The 21,136-nt window shown below is 43.5% G+C and overlaps 1 protein-coding gene across 1 annotated transcript; it reads left to right on the top strand.

The window, feature by feature from the left end:
• The first annotated feature begins 5,522 nt into the window (after positions 1-5,522).
• HNRNPU (heterogeneous nuclear ribonucleoprotein U) lies at positions 5,523-19,790 on the top strand. The gene is made up of 14 exons (XM_061991079.1): positions 5,523-6,422; positions 7,313-7,424; positions 7,542-7,615; positions 9,909-10,048; positions 11,507-11,606; positions 12,598-12,710; positions 13,157-13,420; positions 13,632-13,751; positions 14,238-14,366; positions 14,729-14,897; positions 15,426-15,665; positions 16,089-16,291; positions 17,382-17,453; positions 17,871-19,790. Exons 1-14 carry the CDS (start codon positions 5,732-5,734, stop codon positions 17,922-17,924), a joined length of 2,481 nt encoding a protein of 826 aa, XP_061847063.1. The 5' UTR covers positions 5,523-5,731; the 3' UTR covers positions 17,925-19,790.
• The last annotated feature ends 1,346 nt before the right edge of the window (positions 19,791-21,136 follow it).

Here is a 21,136-nt window from a genome sequence, read left to right as displayed (position 1 = left end):
TATAAAGTAGTGCTGAGGAGAAGTTTGAGGTACTTCCTCTATCTTGTTCTCCTGAGGCTGTAGAATTTAATCAACTAAGCCAGTAGCTTCAGAAAGAAGAAAATAAGCATACTGTTGCTGGGATATGTAAATTTATGAATGCTCTGGGTTTCAGCTATGTGACATGGTCTCATTACAAAACTAGCCATCTTGAAAGCAGGCTATTATGGATTAATGAATATTCAAAAATAGTTTACTTACTTAGCTTTGCCTATCACAGACAAGGGATTTGGTTGAACTGTTGTAAGACCTTTTGTTAGCATACAATATTCTTTTAAGTTCTAGGGGGGTTATAAGATTTTGTTTAGCAAGGTGTTCCCAATCCATAGAAGTCATCCTGTGTGAATTCAGGAGAGGGGACAGGGGAGGTAGCCTAAGAGCTGGCAGCATTGTAGTGCCGCAAAAGGTGTGTGGCTGCTCCCCTTTGTCTCAAGAGTGGATAGACAAAGGTGGATTGAGGAGGCTGAGACAATAAAATTAGGACAGGAGTGTACTGTGTGTACTATAAAGAGTGCAGAGCATCAGAACAGGAGGGAAAGACAACCCAGGAAGGTGGTAATCTGGATATTAAGACTGTATGGGGGTGGTAGCGGGTGTTGTTTGGGTTTATTTGGAATTTTTTGAGTTTAGGGTTGTTTTGGGGTTTTTTGTGGGTGGGTTTTTTTTTTTTTTCTTAAGGTTGGGCTGAACAGAAAAGTTGCATTAGGCAAGAGCTGGTCTGTTGGCTACCTTTGTGTATGGTCCTGACACCCACAATTCTTATCTCTGTCTTGCAAGATCAATTGATTTTAGTTACATATATTGACTATAAGTTTTCTCCTGTTTATGAACAGGAAGGTACACTGAAGCTGGCACTCAATTGAAAAACCTACTTATGATTGTCTTAATTAATCTTTTTAAGGGACTATTGATACTCTCTTGAAACGGTTGTTTCACATTGTCTTCTTGCAGAAAAACAGTATTTTTTGGAAGTTAATTTACAATGATAAGTCCTCTTTCACAGACTGACTGTTCTTCAGAGGGCTTTAGTCTACCTGATTTTTCTGAGTTCATGGCACCTCCTCTCTAGTAAAAGCGTCTATGTGGCACGTTACAAGAAAAATCTCAAGAAACTGCAGATTTCTGATTTCTGGAACTAATTTCTGGAACTGAATATTTCCATATGAACTAGTTCATATGTAACAATAAGTGTGTGGTCAGTAAACTTCTGAATGACTGAATTAAGCCAAAATGAATCCTGTTTTTAATGTTGGAGGATTCAATATTCAGCCCTTGGCTGACAACCCATCTGGAAGCCCAAAAGGTACTGTGGCAGAAAGGAAAATGCTGTGCAGAAGTGTAATAAGAGAAAGATGCTACTGAGAAGAAAGTGGGTAACCAAACTGGTGCCAGAAACCTGAATTTCTGTCCCTTGAACTCTTGTTAGCTCTACTTGCAATCAGGCAATAACCGTGCTCAGGTCTGAAACCATCCTTAGGACCAAACTGATCTAGTTCCTGTGCAAATAATAGGCCTTATTATGGCAAATGACCACCTCATTTCTAAGATGAATTGAATCTAATTTCATATTAAAGTATCGTGGAGAGATTATAGATAGTACAAGGCAAGGTCAATCTAGTTCGGAATCCTGACTTTGGTGAGCAATAGTGCATGTCAGAGAAAGAGAAGAGCACAGGGCTATTGTGGTATTTCTCCAAAACATACCCTGAACCTCCTGGCAGAGTCTCCATAGACAGAGCATAGCTATTGAGATATACAGATAGGGGTTTTTTTGGTCTAAGAAATAGTCAGAATTGACCCTTTTTCATGCAGTCTCACTTGTGACAAATTAGCACTTTAAAAATGTCTGCACATTTCTGACTGGCTTTAATAATGATTAATGAGGATTTCATGAGGGGAGACGAAAAGGGAGAAAGAGAGACTCTCTCTACATGCTGACAGCTATCATAAAAGGCAGCAGAGTATTTAAAGAATGGTATTCTCTTTTAAAGTAATGGTGTGTTGAATGTGGAGCTCTGAAGCGAATATTAATTGAGGGTAGATGGGTTAAGGACATACAGAAAAGACCAGGAGCATATTGTGATAGTCCGACATAGCGTAAAGCATGAGGAGAACAGCTACAAGAAGGCTGTAAGAGCATAACTGGGAAAAGATAAATGCATGAGTCCTCCTACAACACTGAATGTGTATGGAAAGGTTCAAAAAAGGTTGAAAGCCTGGGACTACCCAGTCCTCTCTTGAAAGCCTGCTCTTCTCTTTGTCACCCCGTTGGCACTGCTCTTGGCAAACAGAAGAGAGGGATTTGGAAGTATTAAGGGTGAACAGTGGAAAAAAACATTAGGGGTGGGGAGAGCAATTAATTAAAGTATAAAGAGAAAAAACAGAAGTAAAAGAATTTTCTTGAGTAACTCATGTATTGAAGGGCTAAGTTCCAGAAGAATGATCCCAAATAATTTTTAAAAGTGGAGACAGATTTGGAGACAAAAACATTCTCTTAAGTTAGGAAGTCATACAGTTAGGAGAAAAATGTTATGATGGATACATAAAGTGCATACAATTGAGAGAGCAAAGAAAAGGGAATTTTGGTGAAGGATTGCTTGTGGTCATCAGAAATGAGGTTTTGTTTTTCATATGGCCATCATTATCATACAAGTAGCAGCTTTGCAAATTCAAGCTGAAGTGCTTCCCCCTAGCACTTTGTTTCAGAAGTTTGTATTACCAAACACTCATTTTTATGATATGTCTGGTATCTATCTTGGAAAAGCTGAGTTGAAGGATCTACTATCTGAATTGAGAGGGTACAGCAATGAGGGGAGTGTATCCTTAACTTTTTTTTCCCCCCCTTCAAATTATGAATAGGGAAGAGGAAAACTGCTGAAACATAGGATTCAAAATGGACAGGAGAGTGATCTTAGGTTTCTTCTGGAGATAAATGTGTAAGAAATATGGATTTAACTTAATTTGGCTTTTTACACTGAGAGGAAGTCATTAAGGTTACCCATTTATTTCAGTTATGTGTCTATTTTATGTACTTAACTTTAGAAGAGATGCCATTCTTACCACAATTGAATCTCTTGGAATCTGAAAATCAACTGGGATTTCTCACTTCTTTTATAATACATAATGTAACTGTAGTCTGAAAACACAGTCCTATTACACTTGTTTGTTACTGTAATTAAGTGTCTGGTTAGATAGTAAGTAGTCAGTCCTACTATTATGGTATGATTTGATCGCCTTAAAAAAAAAAAAATCAGTCTTTTAAGTGGTTTAATAGAGATGTAGTAACTTAAAAAAAAAAAAAGCTCAGATTGGTGGTGATAAAGATTCTTACTTTATGTACACATATGTGCCTTTATATACAGCCTTGCATGCTTTGAGGTAAGACAGTCATCTCTTGGTGTGCTTCAAAGCTGTTAGCTGTTTTGATTCTCCATGGTAACAATATAAAACAGTATGAGCATGTTACTGAAGTGAGGAGACTTGACATTGTTTAGGAATGGGATTACATGTGAGGACTGCAGCTCCAGGGTGACTCGGAATAAGGGCATTTTCTAACAGAGTTGCTGTGAATGTGTGAAGATGTGCTAACCTAAGGAAAGTCTTAGGGATCCAAAACTGGCCTAAAAGTCTCTATCAATCTATAAAGTTTGCCATAGTGGGAGGGATTATTAAACAGAGTGATAAGAGGGATTAACAAATTGATGAAGCTCTTTCAGAAACATGGTTCAACATGTGAAGCTGCTGTGAGGCCTGTGCCAGATTAAGGCCTAAATGTAGGACTTTGAGGTATAAAACAAGTCATAAAGACTTAATGATGTATTTTCTGTTTAATTTTTTTTTTACATTCAGAAATCATGGAGGTTGGACAGGCAGACAACATCTAAATTAATGCAGTTCTCTCTAAGCCTCGGTCAGTAATCTTGCGATATTAACTAAACCCTGTTTACTTTTATTCTCATCGTGGCAGAACAGTATGTATCAAAAGCACCTCAGCAGACTAGCTAAAATAGTTCTTTTGTGAATAAACGGACAAAGGTAATTAATTATATTGGCTCAGCTTTTATCATGCGCTGACCTCTCCCTAGCACTGATGCACTGTTATCTTTTTTCTTCCCCTGTTGAGATGACTCTGACCCACAGATTGAGATAAAATCTACTAACTTGCATTTATAATTAGGGAAAGGTTCTCGCAACCTTTTTCTCATCTGTACATACTGCAGCATGGTTGAAAGAATGTTTTCTGTGTGCAGTTAAAGCAGTGTGATTTTCTCCTCTTTCCTCCCTTATTCTCAGTGCAGGTAAACGTAATTTCTGCTGGTTCAGAAGGCCATGTGACCAGTACCAACACAAGGCAACTTCATGGCAAACACACTTTCCCTTCTGTTGCACTTCATATTGATCTTCTGATGATTTGACTTTTTTTTTCCCCTGCAAGTGAGAATTACCTTTTCAGCCAGGCTCCCGAAGGAAGCGGACTTACAAATCACTGCTACCTTTCTGTTCATGTAAAACCCTCTCGATTGGTTGTTTGCATGTAACTTTTCACCAAATTGGGAAAAGTCAACCATAAATATGCAACTACGTGGCTGAGGTGAGACATAAATTAAGCCTGCAAAAGCGGGGGGGGGGGGGGGGGGGGGGGGGCTACGGGGGAGGAGCAAGAGGAAAAACTTAACAGTTTCAGAAAGCTGATTATCTCTGTGCTGAGCGCCAGAATAACAGCTTGTTGTCTGGTGGAGAGTTAACGCACTCGAAAAACCGTTGTTAACCCTGGGGCTTTGTTTGCCCTCTGGCTTTGTTAGCCCCAGCCTGGTTTAGTTAAAGACCAGGCCCATACGTGCCTCCTACTGCTGTAGCCCGTGGACAAACTGGTACATAGCTCTACTTTTGTCCTTATGTGTTAACAAGGTTGTATCAGGATAACTATTTTGAGTACCACCGTTCGTTTTCAGACCCTTTATACAATAAACTGTATGACTAGGCCCGAGACGGGCACGCAGCAGGAAAGAGCGGAAAGGCTTTGGCCTGAAAACAAGGCCGGGGGTGGGGTGCGCCGAGCCGTTGAGTTGGACGGCGACTTTTTTCGGGTCTGCTCCAAGCAAGAAGGCCGGGCAGCGGCCTGCTCGGTTACACGGCCACTGATTTCCCATGCCGAGCGGATTATTTTGCCGAAGCGCCGTATCGGAGAGGGGAAAACGGCGGTGCGTGCAGCCGCGCTTCCTGCTGCCGCCTGCCCAACATGGCGCGGCGGCAGCTGTGGGCGTGGAGCTGGGCGCCCCGTCAGGGAACGCGGCTCCTTCCCTCAGGCTCCGCTCTGCGCGGCGGCTCCGGCGAAACCCTGGCGCGCGGCGCAGGCCAGCAGGCTCCGCGCGGGACAGCCCGCGCTCGGGCCGCTATTGACGGGGTGGGAGCGCGCGGGCAGCCGTTACGGTCGCGGGGGGGGGGGAGGAGGGACTACGTGCGCGGGGGCGGGGCGGGCAGTGCTGCGTGCTCGGCCCCGCGAGGCGCGTCTCCCTCGCGAGCTCGGTGAAAGGATTTGGCGCCAGGCGGGTCCGCTCTGCAGCTGCCGCAGCCGCACGAACCAGCCGCGCCACCCAGCCACCGCCTCCCGCCGGGCCGCGACAAGAGCCGCCGCCGCCCGCTTCAGCCCAGAGCCGCCCGCGCGCCGCCCAGGGATCGAGCCGCCGCCGCCATGAGCTGCTCGCCCGTGAACGTGAAGAAGCTGAAGGTGTCGGAGCTGAAGGAGGAGCTGAAAAAGAGGCGCCTCTCCGACAAGGGCCTCAAGGCCGAGCTCATGGAGCGGCTCCAGGCTGCGCTAGACCAGGAAGAGGCCGGCGGGGGAGGCCCCGCCAGCAGCGCAGTTGAGCCTGGCAACGGCAGCATGGAGGGGGAGGCGGCCGAAAGTGGCGGGGGCGCCTCGCAGCTCCACCAAGGGGGAGGCCCTGACCAGGCCGCGGCCTCCATGGCGGAGGACGACGACGAGGAAGGGCTGGAGGCAGCTGATGGCGACGCCATGGAGCTGGGCGAGGAGAACGGCGAGCGGGCGGGGGCCGGGGGCGGCCCCATGGAAGAGGAGGCGGGCGGCGAGGAGGAGGAAGAGGAGGAGGAGGAGGATGAGAACGGAGACGACCAGGGATTCCAAGAGGGGGAGGACGAACTCGTCGATGAGGAGGAGGCCGCGGCCGGAGACGCCAACGGGCACGGGGAGCAGCAGCCGCCGCTCCTCCAGCCGCGCGGCGCCCCCAAGGAAGCCCCCGGCAAAAGTGCCGGCGGCGCATCGGGGCCTTCGGCGGCGGCCCCCTCCGGCCCAGCGGGCCCCGCCAAGCAGCAGCAGAAGAAAGCGGAAGGCGGCGGAGGCCGCCCCGGGGCTCAGGCCACCGGAGGTGAGTGTATGCGGCGGTGGGGGGAGGGGGAAAGGCCGTTACTTTTCTCTCCCGCTCCCATTCCGCCCCCCTGCCCCTTCCCCCGGGAACCCCCGTCGCGATGGGGCGTGGGGGCGGTTTCCTGGGCGCGCTTGTAGCCGACGCGATAGCGGGCCCGACGGTAGCGCCTGCCCCGCGCAGCACCGCGTGCTCCGCTCCGGGCGCAGGCGGAGTGGTCCCGTGAGAGGCCGCCGCGCGGGGCCGGCGGAGGAGGAGGGGCCGCCGCGCGGGGGGAGGTGCGGGAAAGGGGCCGCCGCGCCGGGCCGCGGGGGGAGGAGGGGGAGGGGAGATGGCGGAGGGGCCGCTGGGGCGCGCTGTATTGTGCCGAGGAGCGCTGGGCGCCGTGACGTCACTTCCGCGCTGGGCGCTGCACAGGCCTGCTACAATGGATGCGGAAGGAGGGACTGCTTCCCCGCAGGCTGCCGCGCCCGGCCCGCCGGGAGGAGGCGCCGTCGTGCGGAGCGGGCGGCGAGGACTGTCCCGCTTTCGCGGGGGGAGGGGGCGGCGCGGCGCGGCTGTGCCGGCGCCACGCTCGGCTTTTTGTCCCGTGTCTGGGGGTTTTTTTTGTTTATTCTTTCACCGCTTGGGAGCGGGCGGGGTTTTCTGTGCAGAGCGTAACGCCGAGGCCTCCGCCGACTGCCACACGGTGTGCTGGCCTCTTGTGTCGTGGATTGCAGTCCTCCGAGAAAACTAGAAATGCGGGTTTTACCTTAGCAGAAAGCAAAATCCTTCTTTATGCTACTACTGCTTTTCTCGTGCTGTAGGTTCTTAAGGTTTCCGAAGCTCAACTGTTATGTAACATTTATGGAGTGACTCCGTATGATTGTTATAAATTTCTAATTGCATTACAGGAGATGCTAAAACGGAACAAAAACCTGGTGAGAAGAAGAGGGGAGTGAAGAGACCACGTGAAGACCATGGGCGTGGATATTTTGAATACATCGAGGAAAATAAGTACAGCAGGTAGATAAACCTGATGCCAGGCAGCGCTTTGTGGATGAGGAGAAGTACAGAAATGTTTATTTGAAGTGTGGAAACCCCTGTAACTTCATTATCTTTGATTTCATTTGTTTTGTCCAGGGCCAAGTCTCCTCAACCACCTGTTGAAGAGGAAGATGAACATTTTGATGACACAGTGGTTTGTCTTGATACTTGTGAGTAAACATACTTTTACTCCGGAAAGATGGAGTGTTGTGCTTTTAGCCTTAAAACCACACTTTCTGAAATGTGAGGTTAATAAATTCATTTAGTTTAATTACCATGTAACTTTAAAAATAGAGAAAAGAGGTTTCAGCCCATATTGTAGGAGTCTATGTGAGCAGTAAAAAGCTTTAATTTTTGCCAATGATATCTGTGGTACTATACAGTTTTCTGAAGAAATCTTAACCAAAATACTAATCTACTATGAAACTAAACTGGCTAAGTGTAAGGTGAGCACAGGACACCCTAGAAACAGCCTGAGAAATTAATTATACAGCACACAAGCTTTTCACTTCAGAAAGTTCTGAGAGTCAACACTGGTGATTATAGCAGTACATTTTGTGAAGTGAACTTCCTGCATACTTTGCTGAGGCCCTATTTTAAGTACTAAGCAGTGGAGCATTTTTTAGTGTTTTCTGAAAAAAATTAACAGAAAAATCAGGTAAGACCTGAAAAATGACCCATTCATCCAGCAAGGGGTAGGGGGTTGGATTTGTGTAAATGGGATATCAGAGTATGAATTGGAAGAGCACAGAAGTGGACAGATGGGGTTTATTGAGGCAGGTGATAAATGTTACCATAACTGTGGTGTACCATGACTGGGGCAAAGCTCACATTTCTATTTCTATGGGTAAGTATAAGGATTTAGCACAGTATTAAAAGACTTGAATAAGTGGTGCTTGAACTTGTTGCATTCTTTAAGTGACATGGAAGGAAAGCTTAAATTTTTGCATTACCTGGCATATTTACTAGTAGTTTCAGGTGAGGGGATCTCCCCATAAGTGTTTTGAAATGGAAGGAGGTATTCATAAGCCACATAAATTCGTTGAATATGCCATCCTTAACATTTTGGTAACTACATCTCAAGTTTCTAGCTACTAAGCTGGTGAGTAGACATTTTTGTGGGAGCTTCTGATTTTTCCAATAACTAGAGTAGTAGCTCCTTATTATTGTAGAGATGTAATACTGCATTAAGTCTAATAATATTTCTAGTAGAATGTTTTGTTATTGGAGAAACTTTGTTATTTGGTTTGAAGTGTCAATGAATGGCTTGAGGATCAGAATCAACCACAGCTTTAAGACTGAATTGTGTAACGACTTGGCACTCTCTTTTCTGGACCATAATGATCCAGACCTATAAGAGGTTTAGCACTCTTAAGGGCTTTATATTACATATGTCTTACAAGGAAACTAACTTCAAATTCTGTTATCATTTGTTCCAAAGGTATAACCTACCCAGATTTTTATCTGGGTTTCATGCAACAAATAGAAGTTAGACTGAACTTTTGAGAGAGAATGCTTAAATCACATACTGTAGCTGCAGCTGGGGATGCAACACAAAAGCTCTTCCATCGGAGTGAGCAGTAGTACAGGGCAGGCTGCAGTAAGTTTACTGAGGCAGCATGCAGGTTTTACACCAGGGCAGAACAACTCACTGCTTTCTCACTTTGCTCCTTTCTTGTAACCATCCAATAGGTTTGGAGCTGCTTCTGTGGCTTCCAAGTGCTGTACCCTGCACCTCATGTTACCCTTTTACATTGTCTTTTTGAAACAAAGCTACTAGAAGAGTAATTGGACATTTTATGGTATGCAGCTCTGAAGATGGCTGTAAAACAAAGATTCTGTTTAAGTTCTTAGAGCCATAGGGGAATTCCCAGCACAGATTGTGGTTTTTAGGTGAAGTAGGTTCTCTTATTACAATCTGCGTGCTTAACCTATCCACACTTGACTTAACTGACTTTATTTTCATTGTCTTACTCTTAATTGGATTTGCTAATTGACTATATTAACCAAAGACAGTACTACTTTCAGTACTTAAACAAAAATACTTGTCTTTCTATTTACTTCTCAGCTGCCCTTAGCTTTGGGCACAAGGGGTAAGGAGACTTGTAATAAAACTTATTGAGCAAATAGTACAAAAAGCATGATACAGATTCCTTTGCTCTATATCAATGAAAATATCTCAGGTTCAGATAGATGAAACTGATGTTTTTAAGCAGATGGAAAAAAAGTAGGGGCAATTTGGTGACATAAGTGAAGATGGCACCTTGAAGATTTAATAGTTAGCTTTTTCTAAGATTTTTGGCTCAGCCTGCAGCTTCATCAAGGCGTGTATTCAGTTGCTTTCTTGAAAGATGTTGAGCCTTTGCTGGCAGTTTGTCTGGAAAATCACCTTTAATGCATAAAATTGGATACCTGAATTTTATTTTGTAATGAGAGTAAACAGAATGATTTTTATGTTGACAGATAACTGTGACCTGCATTTTAAAATCTCAAGAGACCGTTTTAGTGCTTCCTCTCTGACCATGGAAAGCTTTGCTTTCCTTTGGGCTGGAGGGAGAGCCTCCTATGGGGTCTCTAAAGGCAAAGTCTGCTTTGAGATGAAGGTGAGTTAAACTAATGTTTTACGGGAGACTTGGTTTGCATGCTTAAATATAATAGTGTTTATACATGTCAGGTGTTTTTAACGTAGCTGAAATCAATTCAGGTGAATGTGACTTCAAGAAGGCTTTCTCTTCTGAGCCTGTGAAATGGTTCTTGATAAAAGCTCAGTTTTCAAAATTGCTTCATTTTCTAAAAGACCTTCATTCTAACAACAACAAAAAAACCCCACAACTTGCATTGTCCCGAATGTGTAACTTCTGGTCTCATTTTTAATCAAGACTTTTATTTAACACTTTGTTTATCAACACAGGAAGAATTTTGGTACTCAGTAGTGAAGTTTGCTTGCACTTTCTGAAGCTTACAGAAAGCTTGGGTTTTTTGGAAAAAGTATGTAAATTATCCCAGTAGTCCGTTTTTCTGTTCCTATTTAGTCTTTGAGTTTGACCTGATCTAAGCAGGGATTTGGGCTAAGTGACCTCCAGAGATCACTTCCAACCAGAGTAGTTCTGACTTGTGTATACAAGAGTTCCCCTAAAGGGTAAGAGTTGATGGCAAAGGGAGGTCAGCCTTCTAATAAACAGATGTCTTCAACTTGATGAAAGAATAACAGGAGGCACAGAGATTTATTAACTTATTTATTTTATTTAACCATGTTAAATGGTTAATATGTACACACGACATGCCTATGTACATGAATGCTTACTCTCTTCTCTTCCTCCAAATCTAAACCATGCCATGAGGAGTGGGTAGTGATCTCATTCTCTTTGCTCTTGCATTGAGTGATTTCTCTATTGGTACCTGTAACTTTGGAAGGCCAAGGGAGTGAAATTTGTATCAATGTTTATTGACCTGTTCACATTCAAATCTACTTCACTTCAGTCACCTGAATTGTTGTGGAACTTTGTAGCACGTTGATGAGTTTTTCACTTCAGTTTGAAGTTTGTAAAGGCAGTTAGAAAATAGCTGGTTGCCTACAGATTCTAATGCTTTTAAGCAGATTTTTTGAATCTGGTTATGTTCAAAAACTGGCAACTTGCCTAGGAGGTCTACTTACTGTGGAAAGGGATGAATGTAATAGTTTCCTCCGTCAGTTTATATATCTGTTACCACATTTTATTGGCAAAGTAGTTTAATGTTAATCCCAACTTCATGGGGGTTTTGGGGGTATTTTTGTTTTTTAAAGAAGTGTCAAGGTTAAAGGTTTTTGGACACTGAGGGGATGGACTGTTGTGAATGACCACGTGTTTTGAAGGTATATAGTATCTTCAGGAGGTGTAACTCTTTAGTTATTGGCTTGTGGTTTCACATACTTAAGTAGGTTTAATTTCTGCAGAAGGTAACTACTCGGACTTAGCAAAAGTTTAAACAAAATTTAAAGGTTTCAGATGTTACCTGTGTGGTTCCATCTTGTTAATGTCTATTAAGTATTGCATACCTTTTAATGAACAATTTAAAAATAGGTTACAGAAAAGATTCCTGTTAAACACCTGTATACAAAAGACATTGACATACACGAAGTGCGAGTTGGCTGGTCACTGAACACAAGTGGAATGTTGCTTGGTAAGACTTCAGTTACTTTTCTGTTCTTTTTTCTGTATGTGGTTGAAGTTTTCAGTGTGGGGTTTTTTTTTTTCTTAAGCAGATCGGAAAAGCTTAGTGATTGTAGTCCTGTGTGTTTTGAGAAGTCATCTTGAGTCCCTCACTGAAGATGGTGGGAGGAACTTTATTACTGGGACTAAATAAAAGTGTTCAGGCCTGTAATGAGTACATGATCAGAGAGTTAATTCTTTCAATGGTCAAATACGGGTTGTGGAGAACATTCTTAAAGACCTGACCCGTTAATGATTTCTCCTTTTAATAAATAGTATCGTAAGCAGGAAGACTTTTTTTTTAAGGGTGGGAAGGGTATAAAATGTAACCAGTGAAGAAAAAGGCCTGCTTAACTGCATGGTAGTTCTTAGTCTTGGCAGCAAGAATCCTCATTCCCAAAAGTAGCTAGGAAGAAAGAAGTACAAACTTCGTAAGATACATGAGAACTGGTCATAATGGTATTTATAACTGATACCTGCTGCTGAGACACACCTTCCTGGGAAACTTCTGTGAGTTAGTATGTTTTCGCAGCAGCAGCATCTTTCAAGTCAAGTGCTTCAGTTCCACCTGAGTCCTTGTGTTTGACACTTGCTGTTAGCTTGTTCCTTGCAGCTTTTACTGCAACTACACTACAGGTATAAGGGTGCATAAGCAGGTCTTCAGAGTTTGAAAATACTTGCTTATGTCTTTATCTGACAGTTCAGCTTTATGTCAAGACATCTGGAACCAGCAGTGTAAGGCTCTTAAAACTGGGATGGTAAAAAAAAAAAGCTGTTCCATCTCAAGTGAGAGTGTTCTTGAATACAAGAATGCGCTGTGTAGTTGTTTGGGGGTCATGGCTTGTTTTGACATTTATCAAAACATCCTGAAAGCAGCTTACTTAAGTAGCTGTAAAGTGATTGTGTTTCTAAAAGATTAGGTGAAAATGCCTATTTTTAGAAAGTTTTCATTATTTCTTCAGGTGAAGAAGAATTTTCTTATGGGTATTCCCTAAAAGGAATAAAGACATGCAATTGTGAGACCGAAGACTTTGGTGAGAAGTTTGATGAAAATGATGTGATTGGATGCTTTGCTGTAAGTTTTCACTTAGATTTTCTTTTGGGGAAAAATATCTTTGAATTTTTAGATTGCTTCAGTGTGAAGCAGTAAACTGAATACAGAAGCTTGGAGCAAGACAAGTTGTTTAACATAGGGAGGACATAGAAGAAACAGCAGATATTATCCACAATGGCTGTTGTCAACATGCTAAGGTTTCATATTAATAAACTTCAAAATTAGAAACCTTCATATGAAAGACAGACAAATGTCTTCAATGCCTTTAAGAAAACCCGTGGATCTGAAATGAGGTGATTGTTGACAGTAACTCATACAGAAACTACTGTAAAAGTTTTGTCTTAAAATAACAGTGTGAGAGAAGTTAATACAACCAATACCGAGAAATTACTAATAACTTTATAGGTGAGTAATAGGTGATATAGGTGAGTAATTTTATCGAAACTAACGCTTTGTCTAAAAACCAGAATTTTGATGGTGATGAAGTGGAACTCTCCTACTCCAAGAATGGACAAGAGCTGGGTGTTGCATTCAAAATAAGTAAGGAAGTTCTTGATGGGCGGCCACTCTTCCCACATGTTCTCTGCCATAACTGTGCCGTTGAGTTCAACTTTGGTCAGAAGGAGGAACCTTACTTTCCTGTACCTGAAGAGTATACCTTCATCCAGAAGGTACCCCTGGAAGATAGGGTCCGAGGACCAAAGGGACCTGAGCAAAAGAAAGATTGTGAGGTAAGTTTCTTGTTGATGAGAAAGACAAGATGAAGGGGTGTAGTTTAAGGAGGCTGTTGTACAACTCTGACCTTTTTGTCTGGGTGCTTTAATGCTTGGTATCCCATGACTCTTCACCCCCCACTCAGTTTCCATTGGGCTTGCTGGTCTAAGTTGCATATTAAAGAAAATCTTTGAACTAGTTTCTCAAGTACAGAACCTGTCGTCATAGGTGGTGATGATGATTGGCTTGCCTGGAGCTGGCAAGACTACATGGGTTACCAAACACGCAGCAGCAAATCCTGGGAAATACAACATTCTTGGGACAAACACTATTATGGATAAAATGATGGTAAGTAATTATGTGCCATTTGATTGTTGGTATGTTGAAGACTTGCTGTAGATCTGAGGTCTTTGTCTGCCATAGAGTATCAAAGACATGTAAGAATCTGCTGGTTAGCTAGCAATCAATGGCTTTTTATCTTGCTGAGCTGCTGCTCATCCATGGCATATCAGGATTCTGAAGCTTTTTGTGGTGCTGTGTAAGAGATACTTAGTCAACAGCTGACTGTTTACATTTCTTGTTACATCACATGTAACTTTGAACTAGTAATGGGACAATTATACCTTAGCTTGAGTGGCACTGGTTTGCCTGAGTTCTTTGTTTATAAAGCTCCATGTCTTATGGGGGCTTTCAGGATTTCAGTTACAAGTTAGCTGTGGCCTTGAGTTGCAACAGTTCTTATAAAGGAGTGAAAAGCATTCAGCAGAGAGATGTGTTAGCCCCATGCGTGAAGGGCTGCTTTAACTGACGGTGGGGAATGTATCCTGTCCGTAGGTTGCAGGCTTTAAGCGTCAGATGGCGGACACTGGGAAGCTGAACACTTTGTTGCAGAGAGCTCCGCAGTGTCTCGGCAAGTTCATTGAGATCGCGGCTCGCAAGAAGCGGAATTTCATTTTGGATCAGGTAGAAGCCTCAGTGACAAATGGTTAAGGAAATTTGTGGTAGACTGTAGTGCGGTAGTTAAATGGGATTAAAATTACATTGTAGTAGCAGTCGTTTTTCTTACTACTCGTTCAGGGGATGCAAATTTGAGATGTTACTGCAAATGCTTGTTTGAACGTCTCTGGATTTATGGGATGTGGGAGGAATAGTGTTGTAACACGTGGATATGAGCTCGTAACTTTGCATTATGCAGCATCTCTATGTCCAGTTATTTGTAAAGTTCATTGCAAGCTCTTGTAGAGGTGAAGTCTATACACCATAAGTTGACTTCCTTAACTCTTACAATGACAGCTACGTGTAGTAAGTTACTGCATTTTTTTCAGACAAATGTGTCTGCAGCTGCGCAGAGGAGAAAAATGTGCCTGTTTGCAGGCTTCCAGCGCAAAGCAGTTGTTGTTTGCCCAAAAGATGAAGACTACAAGCAAAGAACACAAAAGAAGGCAGAGGTGGAGGGAAAAGATCTTCCAGAGCATGCAGTTCTCAAAATGAAAGGCATGGAACATAATCCTATACTGTGTTTTAGGATGCTGAGTATCTGTTTAAAGGATTAAGTAAACGTAAAGTCTAAAAAATCACTTTATCTTAAACAGCTGTACTTAAACAAAACTGGAAGACTATTGTAACTGGTAGGACAACACTATATTGTGTTCCCTCTGCTGCAGTCCTTAACGCTACTCAGTTATGCTGATATGCTTCATGCAGATGCACAAAGCTGTCTTGGCATAAAGTGCCCTATATAAGTGACATATTTGGCAGAAACTGGTATTCGGAGTGGAGACTTTTAAAAGAAAAAGATCTAGGCAGAATGTTTTCAAGGTTTGGAACAGTACTGGCAACTCCATGAAGACCTGTTTATTTCTCTTGTCACTGTTTTATTTCTTAAATGCTCAGATTATGTAATGTCCTTATGCTGAGGGAATGCAGGGGGTGGGAGGTAGGAATGGGAGAAAGGTGGTGAAATTACAGCTTTGATTGTAATTGAATGTAGGTGCTGAATACTCAGTGTTTTTGCAATTATAGGGAACTTCACACTGCCAGAGGTAGCAGAATGTTTTGATGAAATAATCTATGTAGAGTTGCAAAAAGAAGAAGCTCAGAAGCTTTTGGAACAATATAAAGAAGAAAGTAAGAAATCTCTTCCGCCAGAAAAGAAACAGAACACTGGCTCAAAGAAGAACAAGAAGAGCAATAAAAATCAGTTTAATAGGGGTCAGAGAGGACGTGGAGGATTCAACATGCGAGGCAACTTCAGAGGAGGAGGTGAGCCTAGAAATGAGCCTGTAAATTTGAGAGGCAGCTGCTGTTGCTGAGGGGAAGAAAGGCTGTAGTGATTGCATGGCAGTTGGTATGTAAGAGGAACTATGAATTGAGCTTCAGTGAGTTTTATGTGTTGCTGTGTAGTTAATTGGCCAACCTGAAAAGTGAGTGTTGTCGAAATGTTGGATTAAGGCACAGCTTCCCAGTCAGGTTTAGGGGGTCACATGTGTAGCAACCTCTACTGGAGGTGATATTGTTGTTCAACTGCTGTTTCTCGCTGTGAGCACAACTTCATGTTTGCATTCAAATTTTTGCACTGTATTTGCACATCTTATTTCAATACTGTCACTATTATGAGTGACAATCATCACCTAAGAAATTCTAAGACCTAACAGCTACTTGATCAAAGTAACTCTCTCCCTGCAGTCCCTGGCAATCGTGGTGGCTACAACAGGAGGGGAGGCAACATGCCTCAGCGAGGTGGTGGAGGTGGTGGTGGCGGCGGTGGCAGCAGCGGTGCAATTGGCTACCCGTATCCTCGTGGCCCTGTCTTTCCAAGCAGAGGTGGCTACTCAAACAGAGGAAACTATAACAGAGGTGGAATGCCCAACAGGGGAAACTACAACCAGGTGATACATTTGGGGATTTATTAAACTACAGTGCTTTGTATGGCGATGATGATGTGGGAGGTTTGGTGGCCTTGAATAGCCACAGACTTGGTCAAGGTACTGCTCTAATCCAACACTAAAAGGCTGAGCTTTTTGGTCTAGTGTAGGTGCCCAGAGCTCTGAATGTTGCCCCAGAAGTTACGATGATGTGGGGATTCCATGGTAAGACTGTACCTCTGTTCTATTGAATACCAAGATTTTCAGAGCATGTGTGTGAAAGCTTGGATTTGATTTATTTAATTTTTAAGGTAAAGGTTTTATATTGTTTTTCTTCCAATTAGGAGTACCATTATTTGACCTTAGAGTCAAGTCTTTATTTCAAGCATTTAGGGAACTTTCTGGAAAGAGCTGTTCACAGTGTTTTGCTTTGGTGTTTGTTGTCAAACACACTACTCATAAAGACAGAGTAGCCTAGGCCTTAATTAGTGGAATGCCAGTGGGAGCATTTGCAAACATAATTTGTTTGCAAATTGGAGAGCCAGCAGATGGAGCCCGAGCCAGTAAACATGGTGCAGGTTGGTCTCATTCTGACAAACAGGGGAAATGCAGGATTTTACCTGCTACTGTCAATAATCTTTTTTTTCTACCATAACCTTTATTTCAAGTTTTGTGGACTAGCTCTTCTATTTTGAGTTGTATGACCCATATCCTTTTGTCTGATCAGATAACACATCCTTGTAGCAACTACAGCCTTTCCTCACTAAAAATAGGCAAGCTCTTGTATTTTTAGTCATCCTGGTGCAGTTTAGCAGCTGGAAATAGGGTGAGTCAAAATAGGATTAGCCAGCTTTCCAGACTACTGGCAACAAGTTTGAGCTGCTGTATTAATTGGGAGGTGTTTGCCCCTCGGCTAAGAAATACTTGCTTGGAAGAGGGGAGGCTTTTTGGTGTTCTTGTGGTTTTCAGGGAGGCTTTCTTATTTGAGTTTTTTAACCCAGACCTCATGGCACCTTGTATTTGAGAGATTCTGTATGATACGTGACGTTTCAGTGTTAATATGCTTCCAAAATCCATATAGATGAAGTAGTTAAAAACTGTTATCCTCTTGCAGAACTTCAGAGGAAGGGGAAATAATCGTGGCTACAAAAACCAATCTCAGGGCTACAACCAGTGGCAGCAGGGTGTAAGTAGTCATCTGCTTTTTCACTGACTGTTAACATGAGTGTTTGGAAATGCTGTCTGAAATGAAATAATTAGATGTGTATGAAAACCGGAGAGCAAGATCTTGTAATGCTAGGTAATGTCACTATAAATAGCTGTCTGTGCAAAAGTTAATCTGGCTTGATGGCTGTGATGTATCAAGTGTCAGCCACAGCTTATCGGGTTTGGTGGCATGTAGCGTTTGGCTGCACACTGCTGTGAAGGCAGCTCCTCACTGCCATCAGCTGTTCAGGGGGAGCTCACTGCTGCTGCTTGAGAGGACTTCAGTCTTCTCAAGTTCCAGGAGAGCTAAACGGTCGCTAAATGAGCTTGTTTCTGTAAGAAATATTACCACTGTGTGATTACAGGTTAAAATTAACTGTTTGTCCGTCTGTTGCAGCAATTCTGGGGTCAGAAGCCATGGAGTCAGCATTATCACCAAGGATATTATTGAATACCCAAATAAATGAACTGATACATATTTCTCCAAAACCTTCACAAGAAGTCGACTGTTTTCTTTAGTAGGCTAACTTTTTAAACATTCCACAAGAGGAAGTGCCTGCGGGTTCCTTTTTTAGAAGCTTTGTGGGTTGATTTTTTTTCTTTTCTTTTTTTGTACATTTTTAATTGCAGTTATAAAGTGATTCGTAAGAGAACCTCAGCATTGTGCACGATAAGAGAATGTGTCAGTATTTCAGGGTTCTACATTTTATCTGTAAAATGTGACTTTTTTTTTACCACAACAAAAGTAAAACGTTGCTTTGTACCTGGTGTCTTTTTATTAAAAAATTTTCTCCTTTTTCCCCATCCCCCAATTTCTAAGAAACAGTCGTGAGTCATGTCACAATACAATAGAAACGTTCGCAACCAGATACATATGAAGGCTCCTGAGCAGCCCTCGTAAATGCCATGAGATTCATGTAAAGCTCCAGGTTACACTCCATCTTCTCTGTGAAGCTTCTGGGTGGGGAGGGGAGGAAGGGGAGGTAAAAGTTTCTGGCAATAACTAGGACTTTTTTTGTAACATTTGGAACTCGCGAAGATGTTGGGGACAAAGAGGAAACCTGGGGCTAAATAGTGAAGGTGGAGTGTACGCAGAAGCTCTCCAAGTTGTAAAACTCGGTTGCGTTATTTGTGGAGGCTCAAACTTGTGAAGGTACAACACCATAATTTCTTTTCCATTTGTTCTGCATTTTGATTCTTAAAAGAAGCTGGCTTTGCCCATTTCTTATTAAACAAAACTTGTTGTAAATCCAGTTGTCTAATGGGATCTATATGAAGTTAGCTGTGTGTCTGTATAACTCTTTTCCCCACAAAATACTGTATACCTAGTGTGCTTGTAGTAGTTACTCCACCATTTTTGTAAGCTAATGAAACCGAGTCACCCATTTTCTAATTTTTAATCATGTCGATTCTCAAATGGGTGTATCTCCTTAGCTTGCTGATTCCTTTTCTCTTTAAAGAAAGTGGGTGGAGAGGTTTAACTCTAGACATTTGTTTGCAATAAAATAAACTCATTTTACTCTTGTTTTGGGATTGTTGCCATCAAGGTCTAAAATCCCTTTAAGGCTATAAAGAGGATGTACAACAGCAATGATGTTGGACAGTTTTAAACTGATTACTCTGTACATGCTGAAATACTTGTGTTTCTTACATCTAGACTGGTGGTTGCTCTGTTAGAGATGTCACGTGTACAACCTCACAGTTTAACGTGGTTCTTTGTATAGGGCAAACGTCCTTGGAGTTGCGCTTTTGCATCGTGTGAACTTAACCTATTTATTGTAAAATAGACGCGAGGGAAGGAGCAGGGGCTGAGAGTGGGCAGGACGAGGGGTGTCCTGGAGAGTGAATCCTGTGGTTGAACAGAGCTGCAATGTTAACTGCTATTTTGTTCAGACTTGACGCTCCTGTGCAATTGTAACAGCAGTGCCAGCTGCAGGGCTCCTGCCCTTTGGTGCGGTCCCAGGCCAGGCTCTGGCAGCCATGTGAGCACACAGCCTGCAGAGCGCAGCAACACCTGCTCCACTGTTAGCCTGTTTCTCATAGTCTTTAGAAGTTAAGGTGAAGTCATGTTGCTCTTCAGCGGGTGACGTTGCATATTGACATTAAACATGAACAGCACCACCTCTTTGTTAATATTGCTTTAAATCATCCCTTTACTTTGAGAAAAATGTAAACTGGAAAGAAACGATACTTAATTAGAAATGTGGGGAATTGAAACCCAAACCTGTTTTGCTGAAATGGAATTTTCTTTAGACTTGCAAAAGTAGTTTAGTGTAATTAAAGTCCATCTCCCTTCTACCCTTTTCACAAGAACTAACACTTTGTATGGAGTGCTGATCCTTTGCTTATTTTGGTACTCTATAAATGATATAGTCTTAAACTGAAATATAAGAGCCTACACTTACTATGTGGTTGTAAAGCTTGTATTTTAATTCAAAAGTCTGGGATGCTTTGTTTCAGGGCTTCAGTATATGGTGTCTAAAAGACAAGACACCTGTGAGGGGAAATGCTTCAACTGTCACTTGGAAAGAGGAGTAGCAGTTTCTACTCACACTCCTCTGAAAAAAACAGCTGCCTCGATCAGAGCAGCAGTTCATGTACTACCCGGGTTCTGAGGTGCAGAATGCCCCAAAGCTTCAGCATAGGCACCTGTGAGCTCGTCAAGTTCCAGAAGCTGGGAGGGAAGGCTTCATGCTTCACCACTCTTTAGAGCAGAGAGACCAGCACTGGCATAAACATCTCTGTTTTATCTTGGCTCTGAGTGTTCCTAGAGAAGAAAAGTAATTTGAGAGGCAATAGAAAACTTAGCTTATGGCTGTGGAAAGGAGGAAAGTGTGGCGGTATGTTGCCACAGGGAGGGCTGGGCTATCTCTCAGGTTGAGTAACTTCTCACAGCTTCTGAGGACTTGTTTCTGTGAGGAAGAGTGTCAGTCCTGGCTGCTGTGCTGCTGGGGAAGGAGGGGGGCACAGACGCTGATGACATACAATGGGCTTGGGTTTGGGTTTGAATTGACTACACCCTGGGTTTGCCTTTTTTTTTTTCCAACGGAGAAGTCCAGCCGGGGAGCTTGGGCAATGTGTGGGCAGCAGCAGGAGCATGGCTTGTGACCCCTATGCAGCTGAGCTGCTGGATGCTCTCACCCAGCCCTGGCCACAGGGCAGGCACATACTACACCTTACAATGGCACACAGCCACCCACGGGTGCACCTGCTGCAGCCTGAAGGCAGCTCTGGGCTGGGGGTCTTGGGGAAGTTCCCACTTGAAACACTGCAGACATGTTTCTGCCTCTGCTGGTAGTGGCAGCCAGGATAGCCGCAGGGTGAGCGTTTCCCTGATGGCCTGCCCTTGGGATGGGCATGGGGCTGTCCCCTGGGTGCTCCAGGGCTCGGTGGGTCCACAGCCTTTGTGCCAGGTGCGCTGGGAGCTGCCCACCTGCAGCAGGCTGTGCTGGCAGCACTCCACTGCTGGGTAGCAGTTCGCTGCGGTGCTGGTGTGTGCATGCAGGAGCTCTGTGTGTGTGGCACCTGCACACGAGCTCCTTCTGGTGCCTGTTGCAGAGTGATTCTTGATCAGTGAAGGCATGTTTAGAAATTCCGAGCAATTTTTCTGGTAGCATAACAACTTAAGTGTTCTGGCAGTGCCAGGGGTAGTCCGTGTCACCT

The sequence above is a fragment of the Colius striatus genome, chromosome 2, assembly GCF_028858725.1.
Source record: "Colius striatus isolate bColStr4 chromosome 2, bColStr4.1.hap1, whole genome shotgun sequence".
Classification (NCBI taxonomy): Eukaryota; Metazoa; Chordata; class Aves; order Coliiformes; family Coliidae; genus Colius; species Colius striatus.
The sequence above is the reverse complement of the archived record's forward strand: the minus strand, read 5'-3'. Positions and strand labels throughout refer to the sequence as shown.

Bases quoted from the DNA above. Each gene is read 5' to 3' on its own strand.
- HNRNPU (XM_061991079.1), top strand. From the start codon at position 5,732: ATGAGCTGCTCGCCCGTGAACGTGAAGAAGCTGAAGGTGTCGGAGCTG. The intron at 6,423-7,312 runs GTGAGTGTATGC...ATTGCATTACAG, and splicing joins CGGGGCTCAGGCCACCGGAG to GAGATGCTAAAACGGAACAA. The intron at 17,454-17,870 runs GTAAGTAGTCAT...CGTCTGTTGCAG, and splicing joins ACAACCAGTGGCAGCAGGGT to CAATTCTGGGGTCAGAAGCC.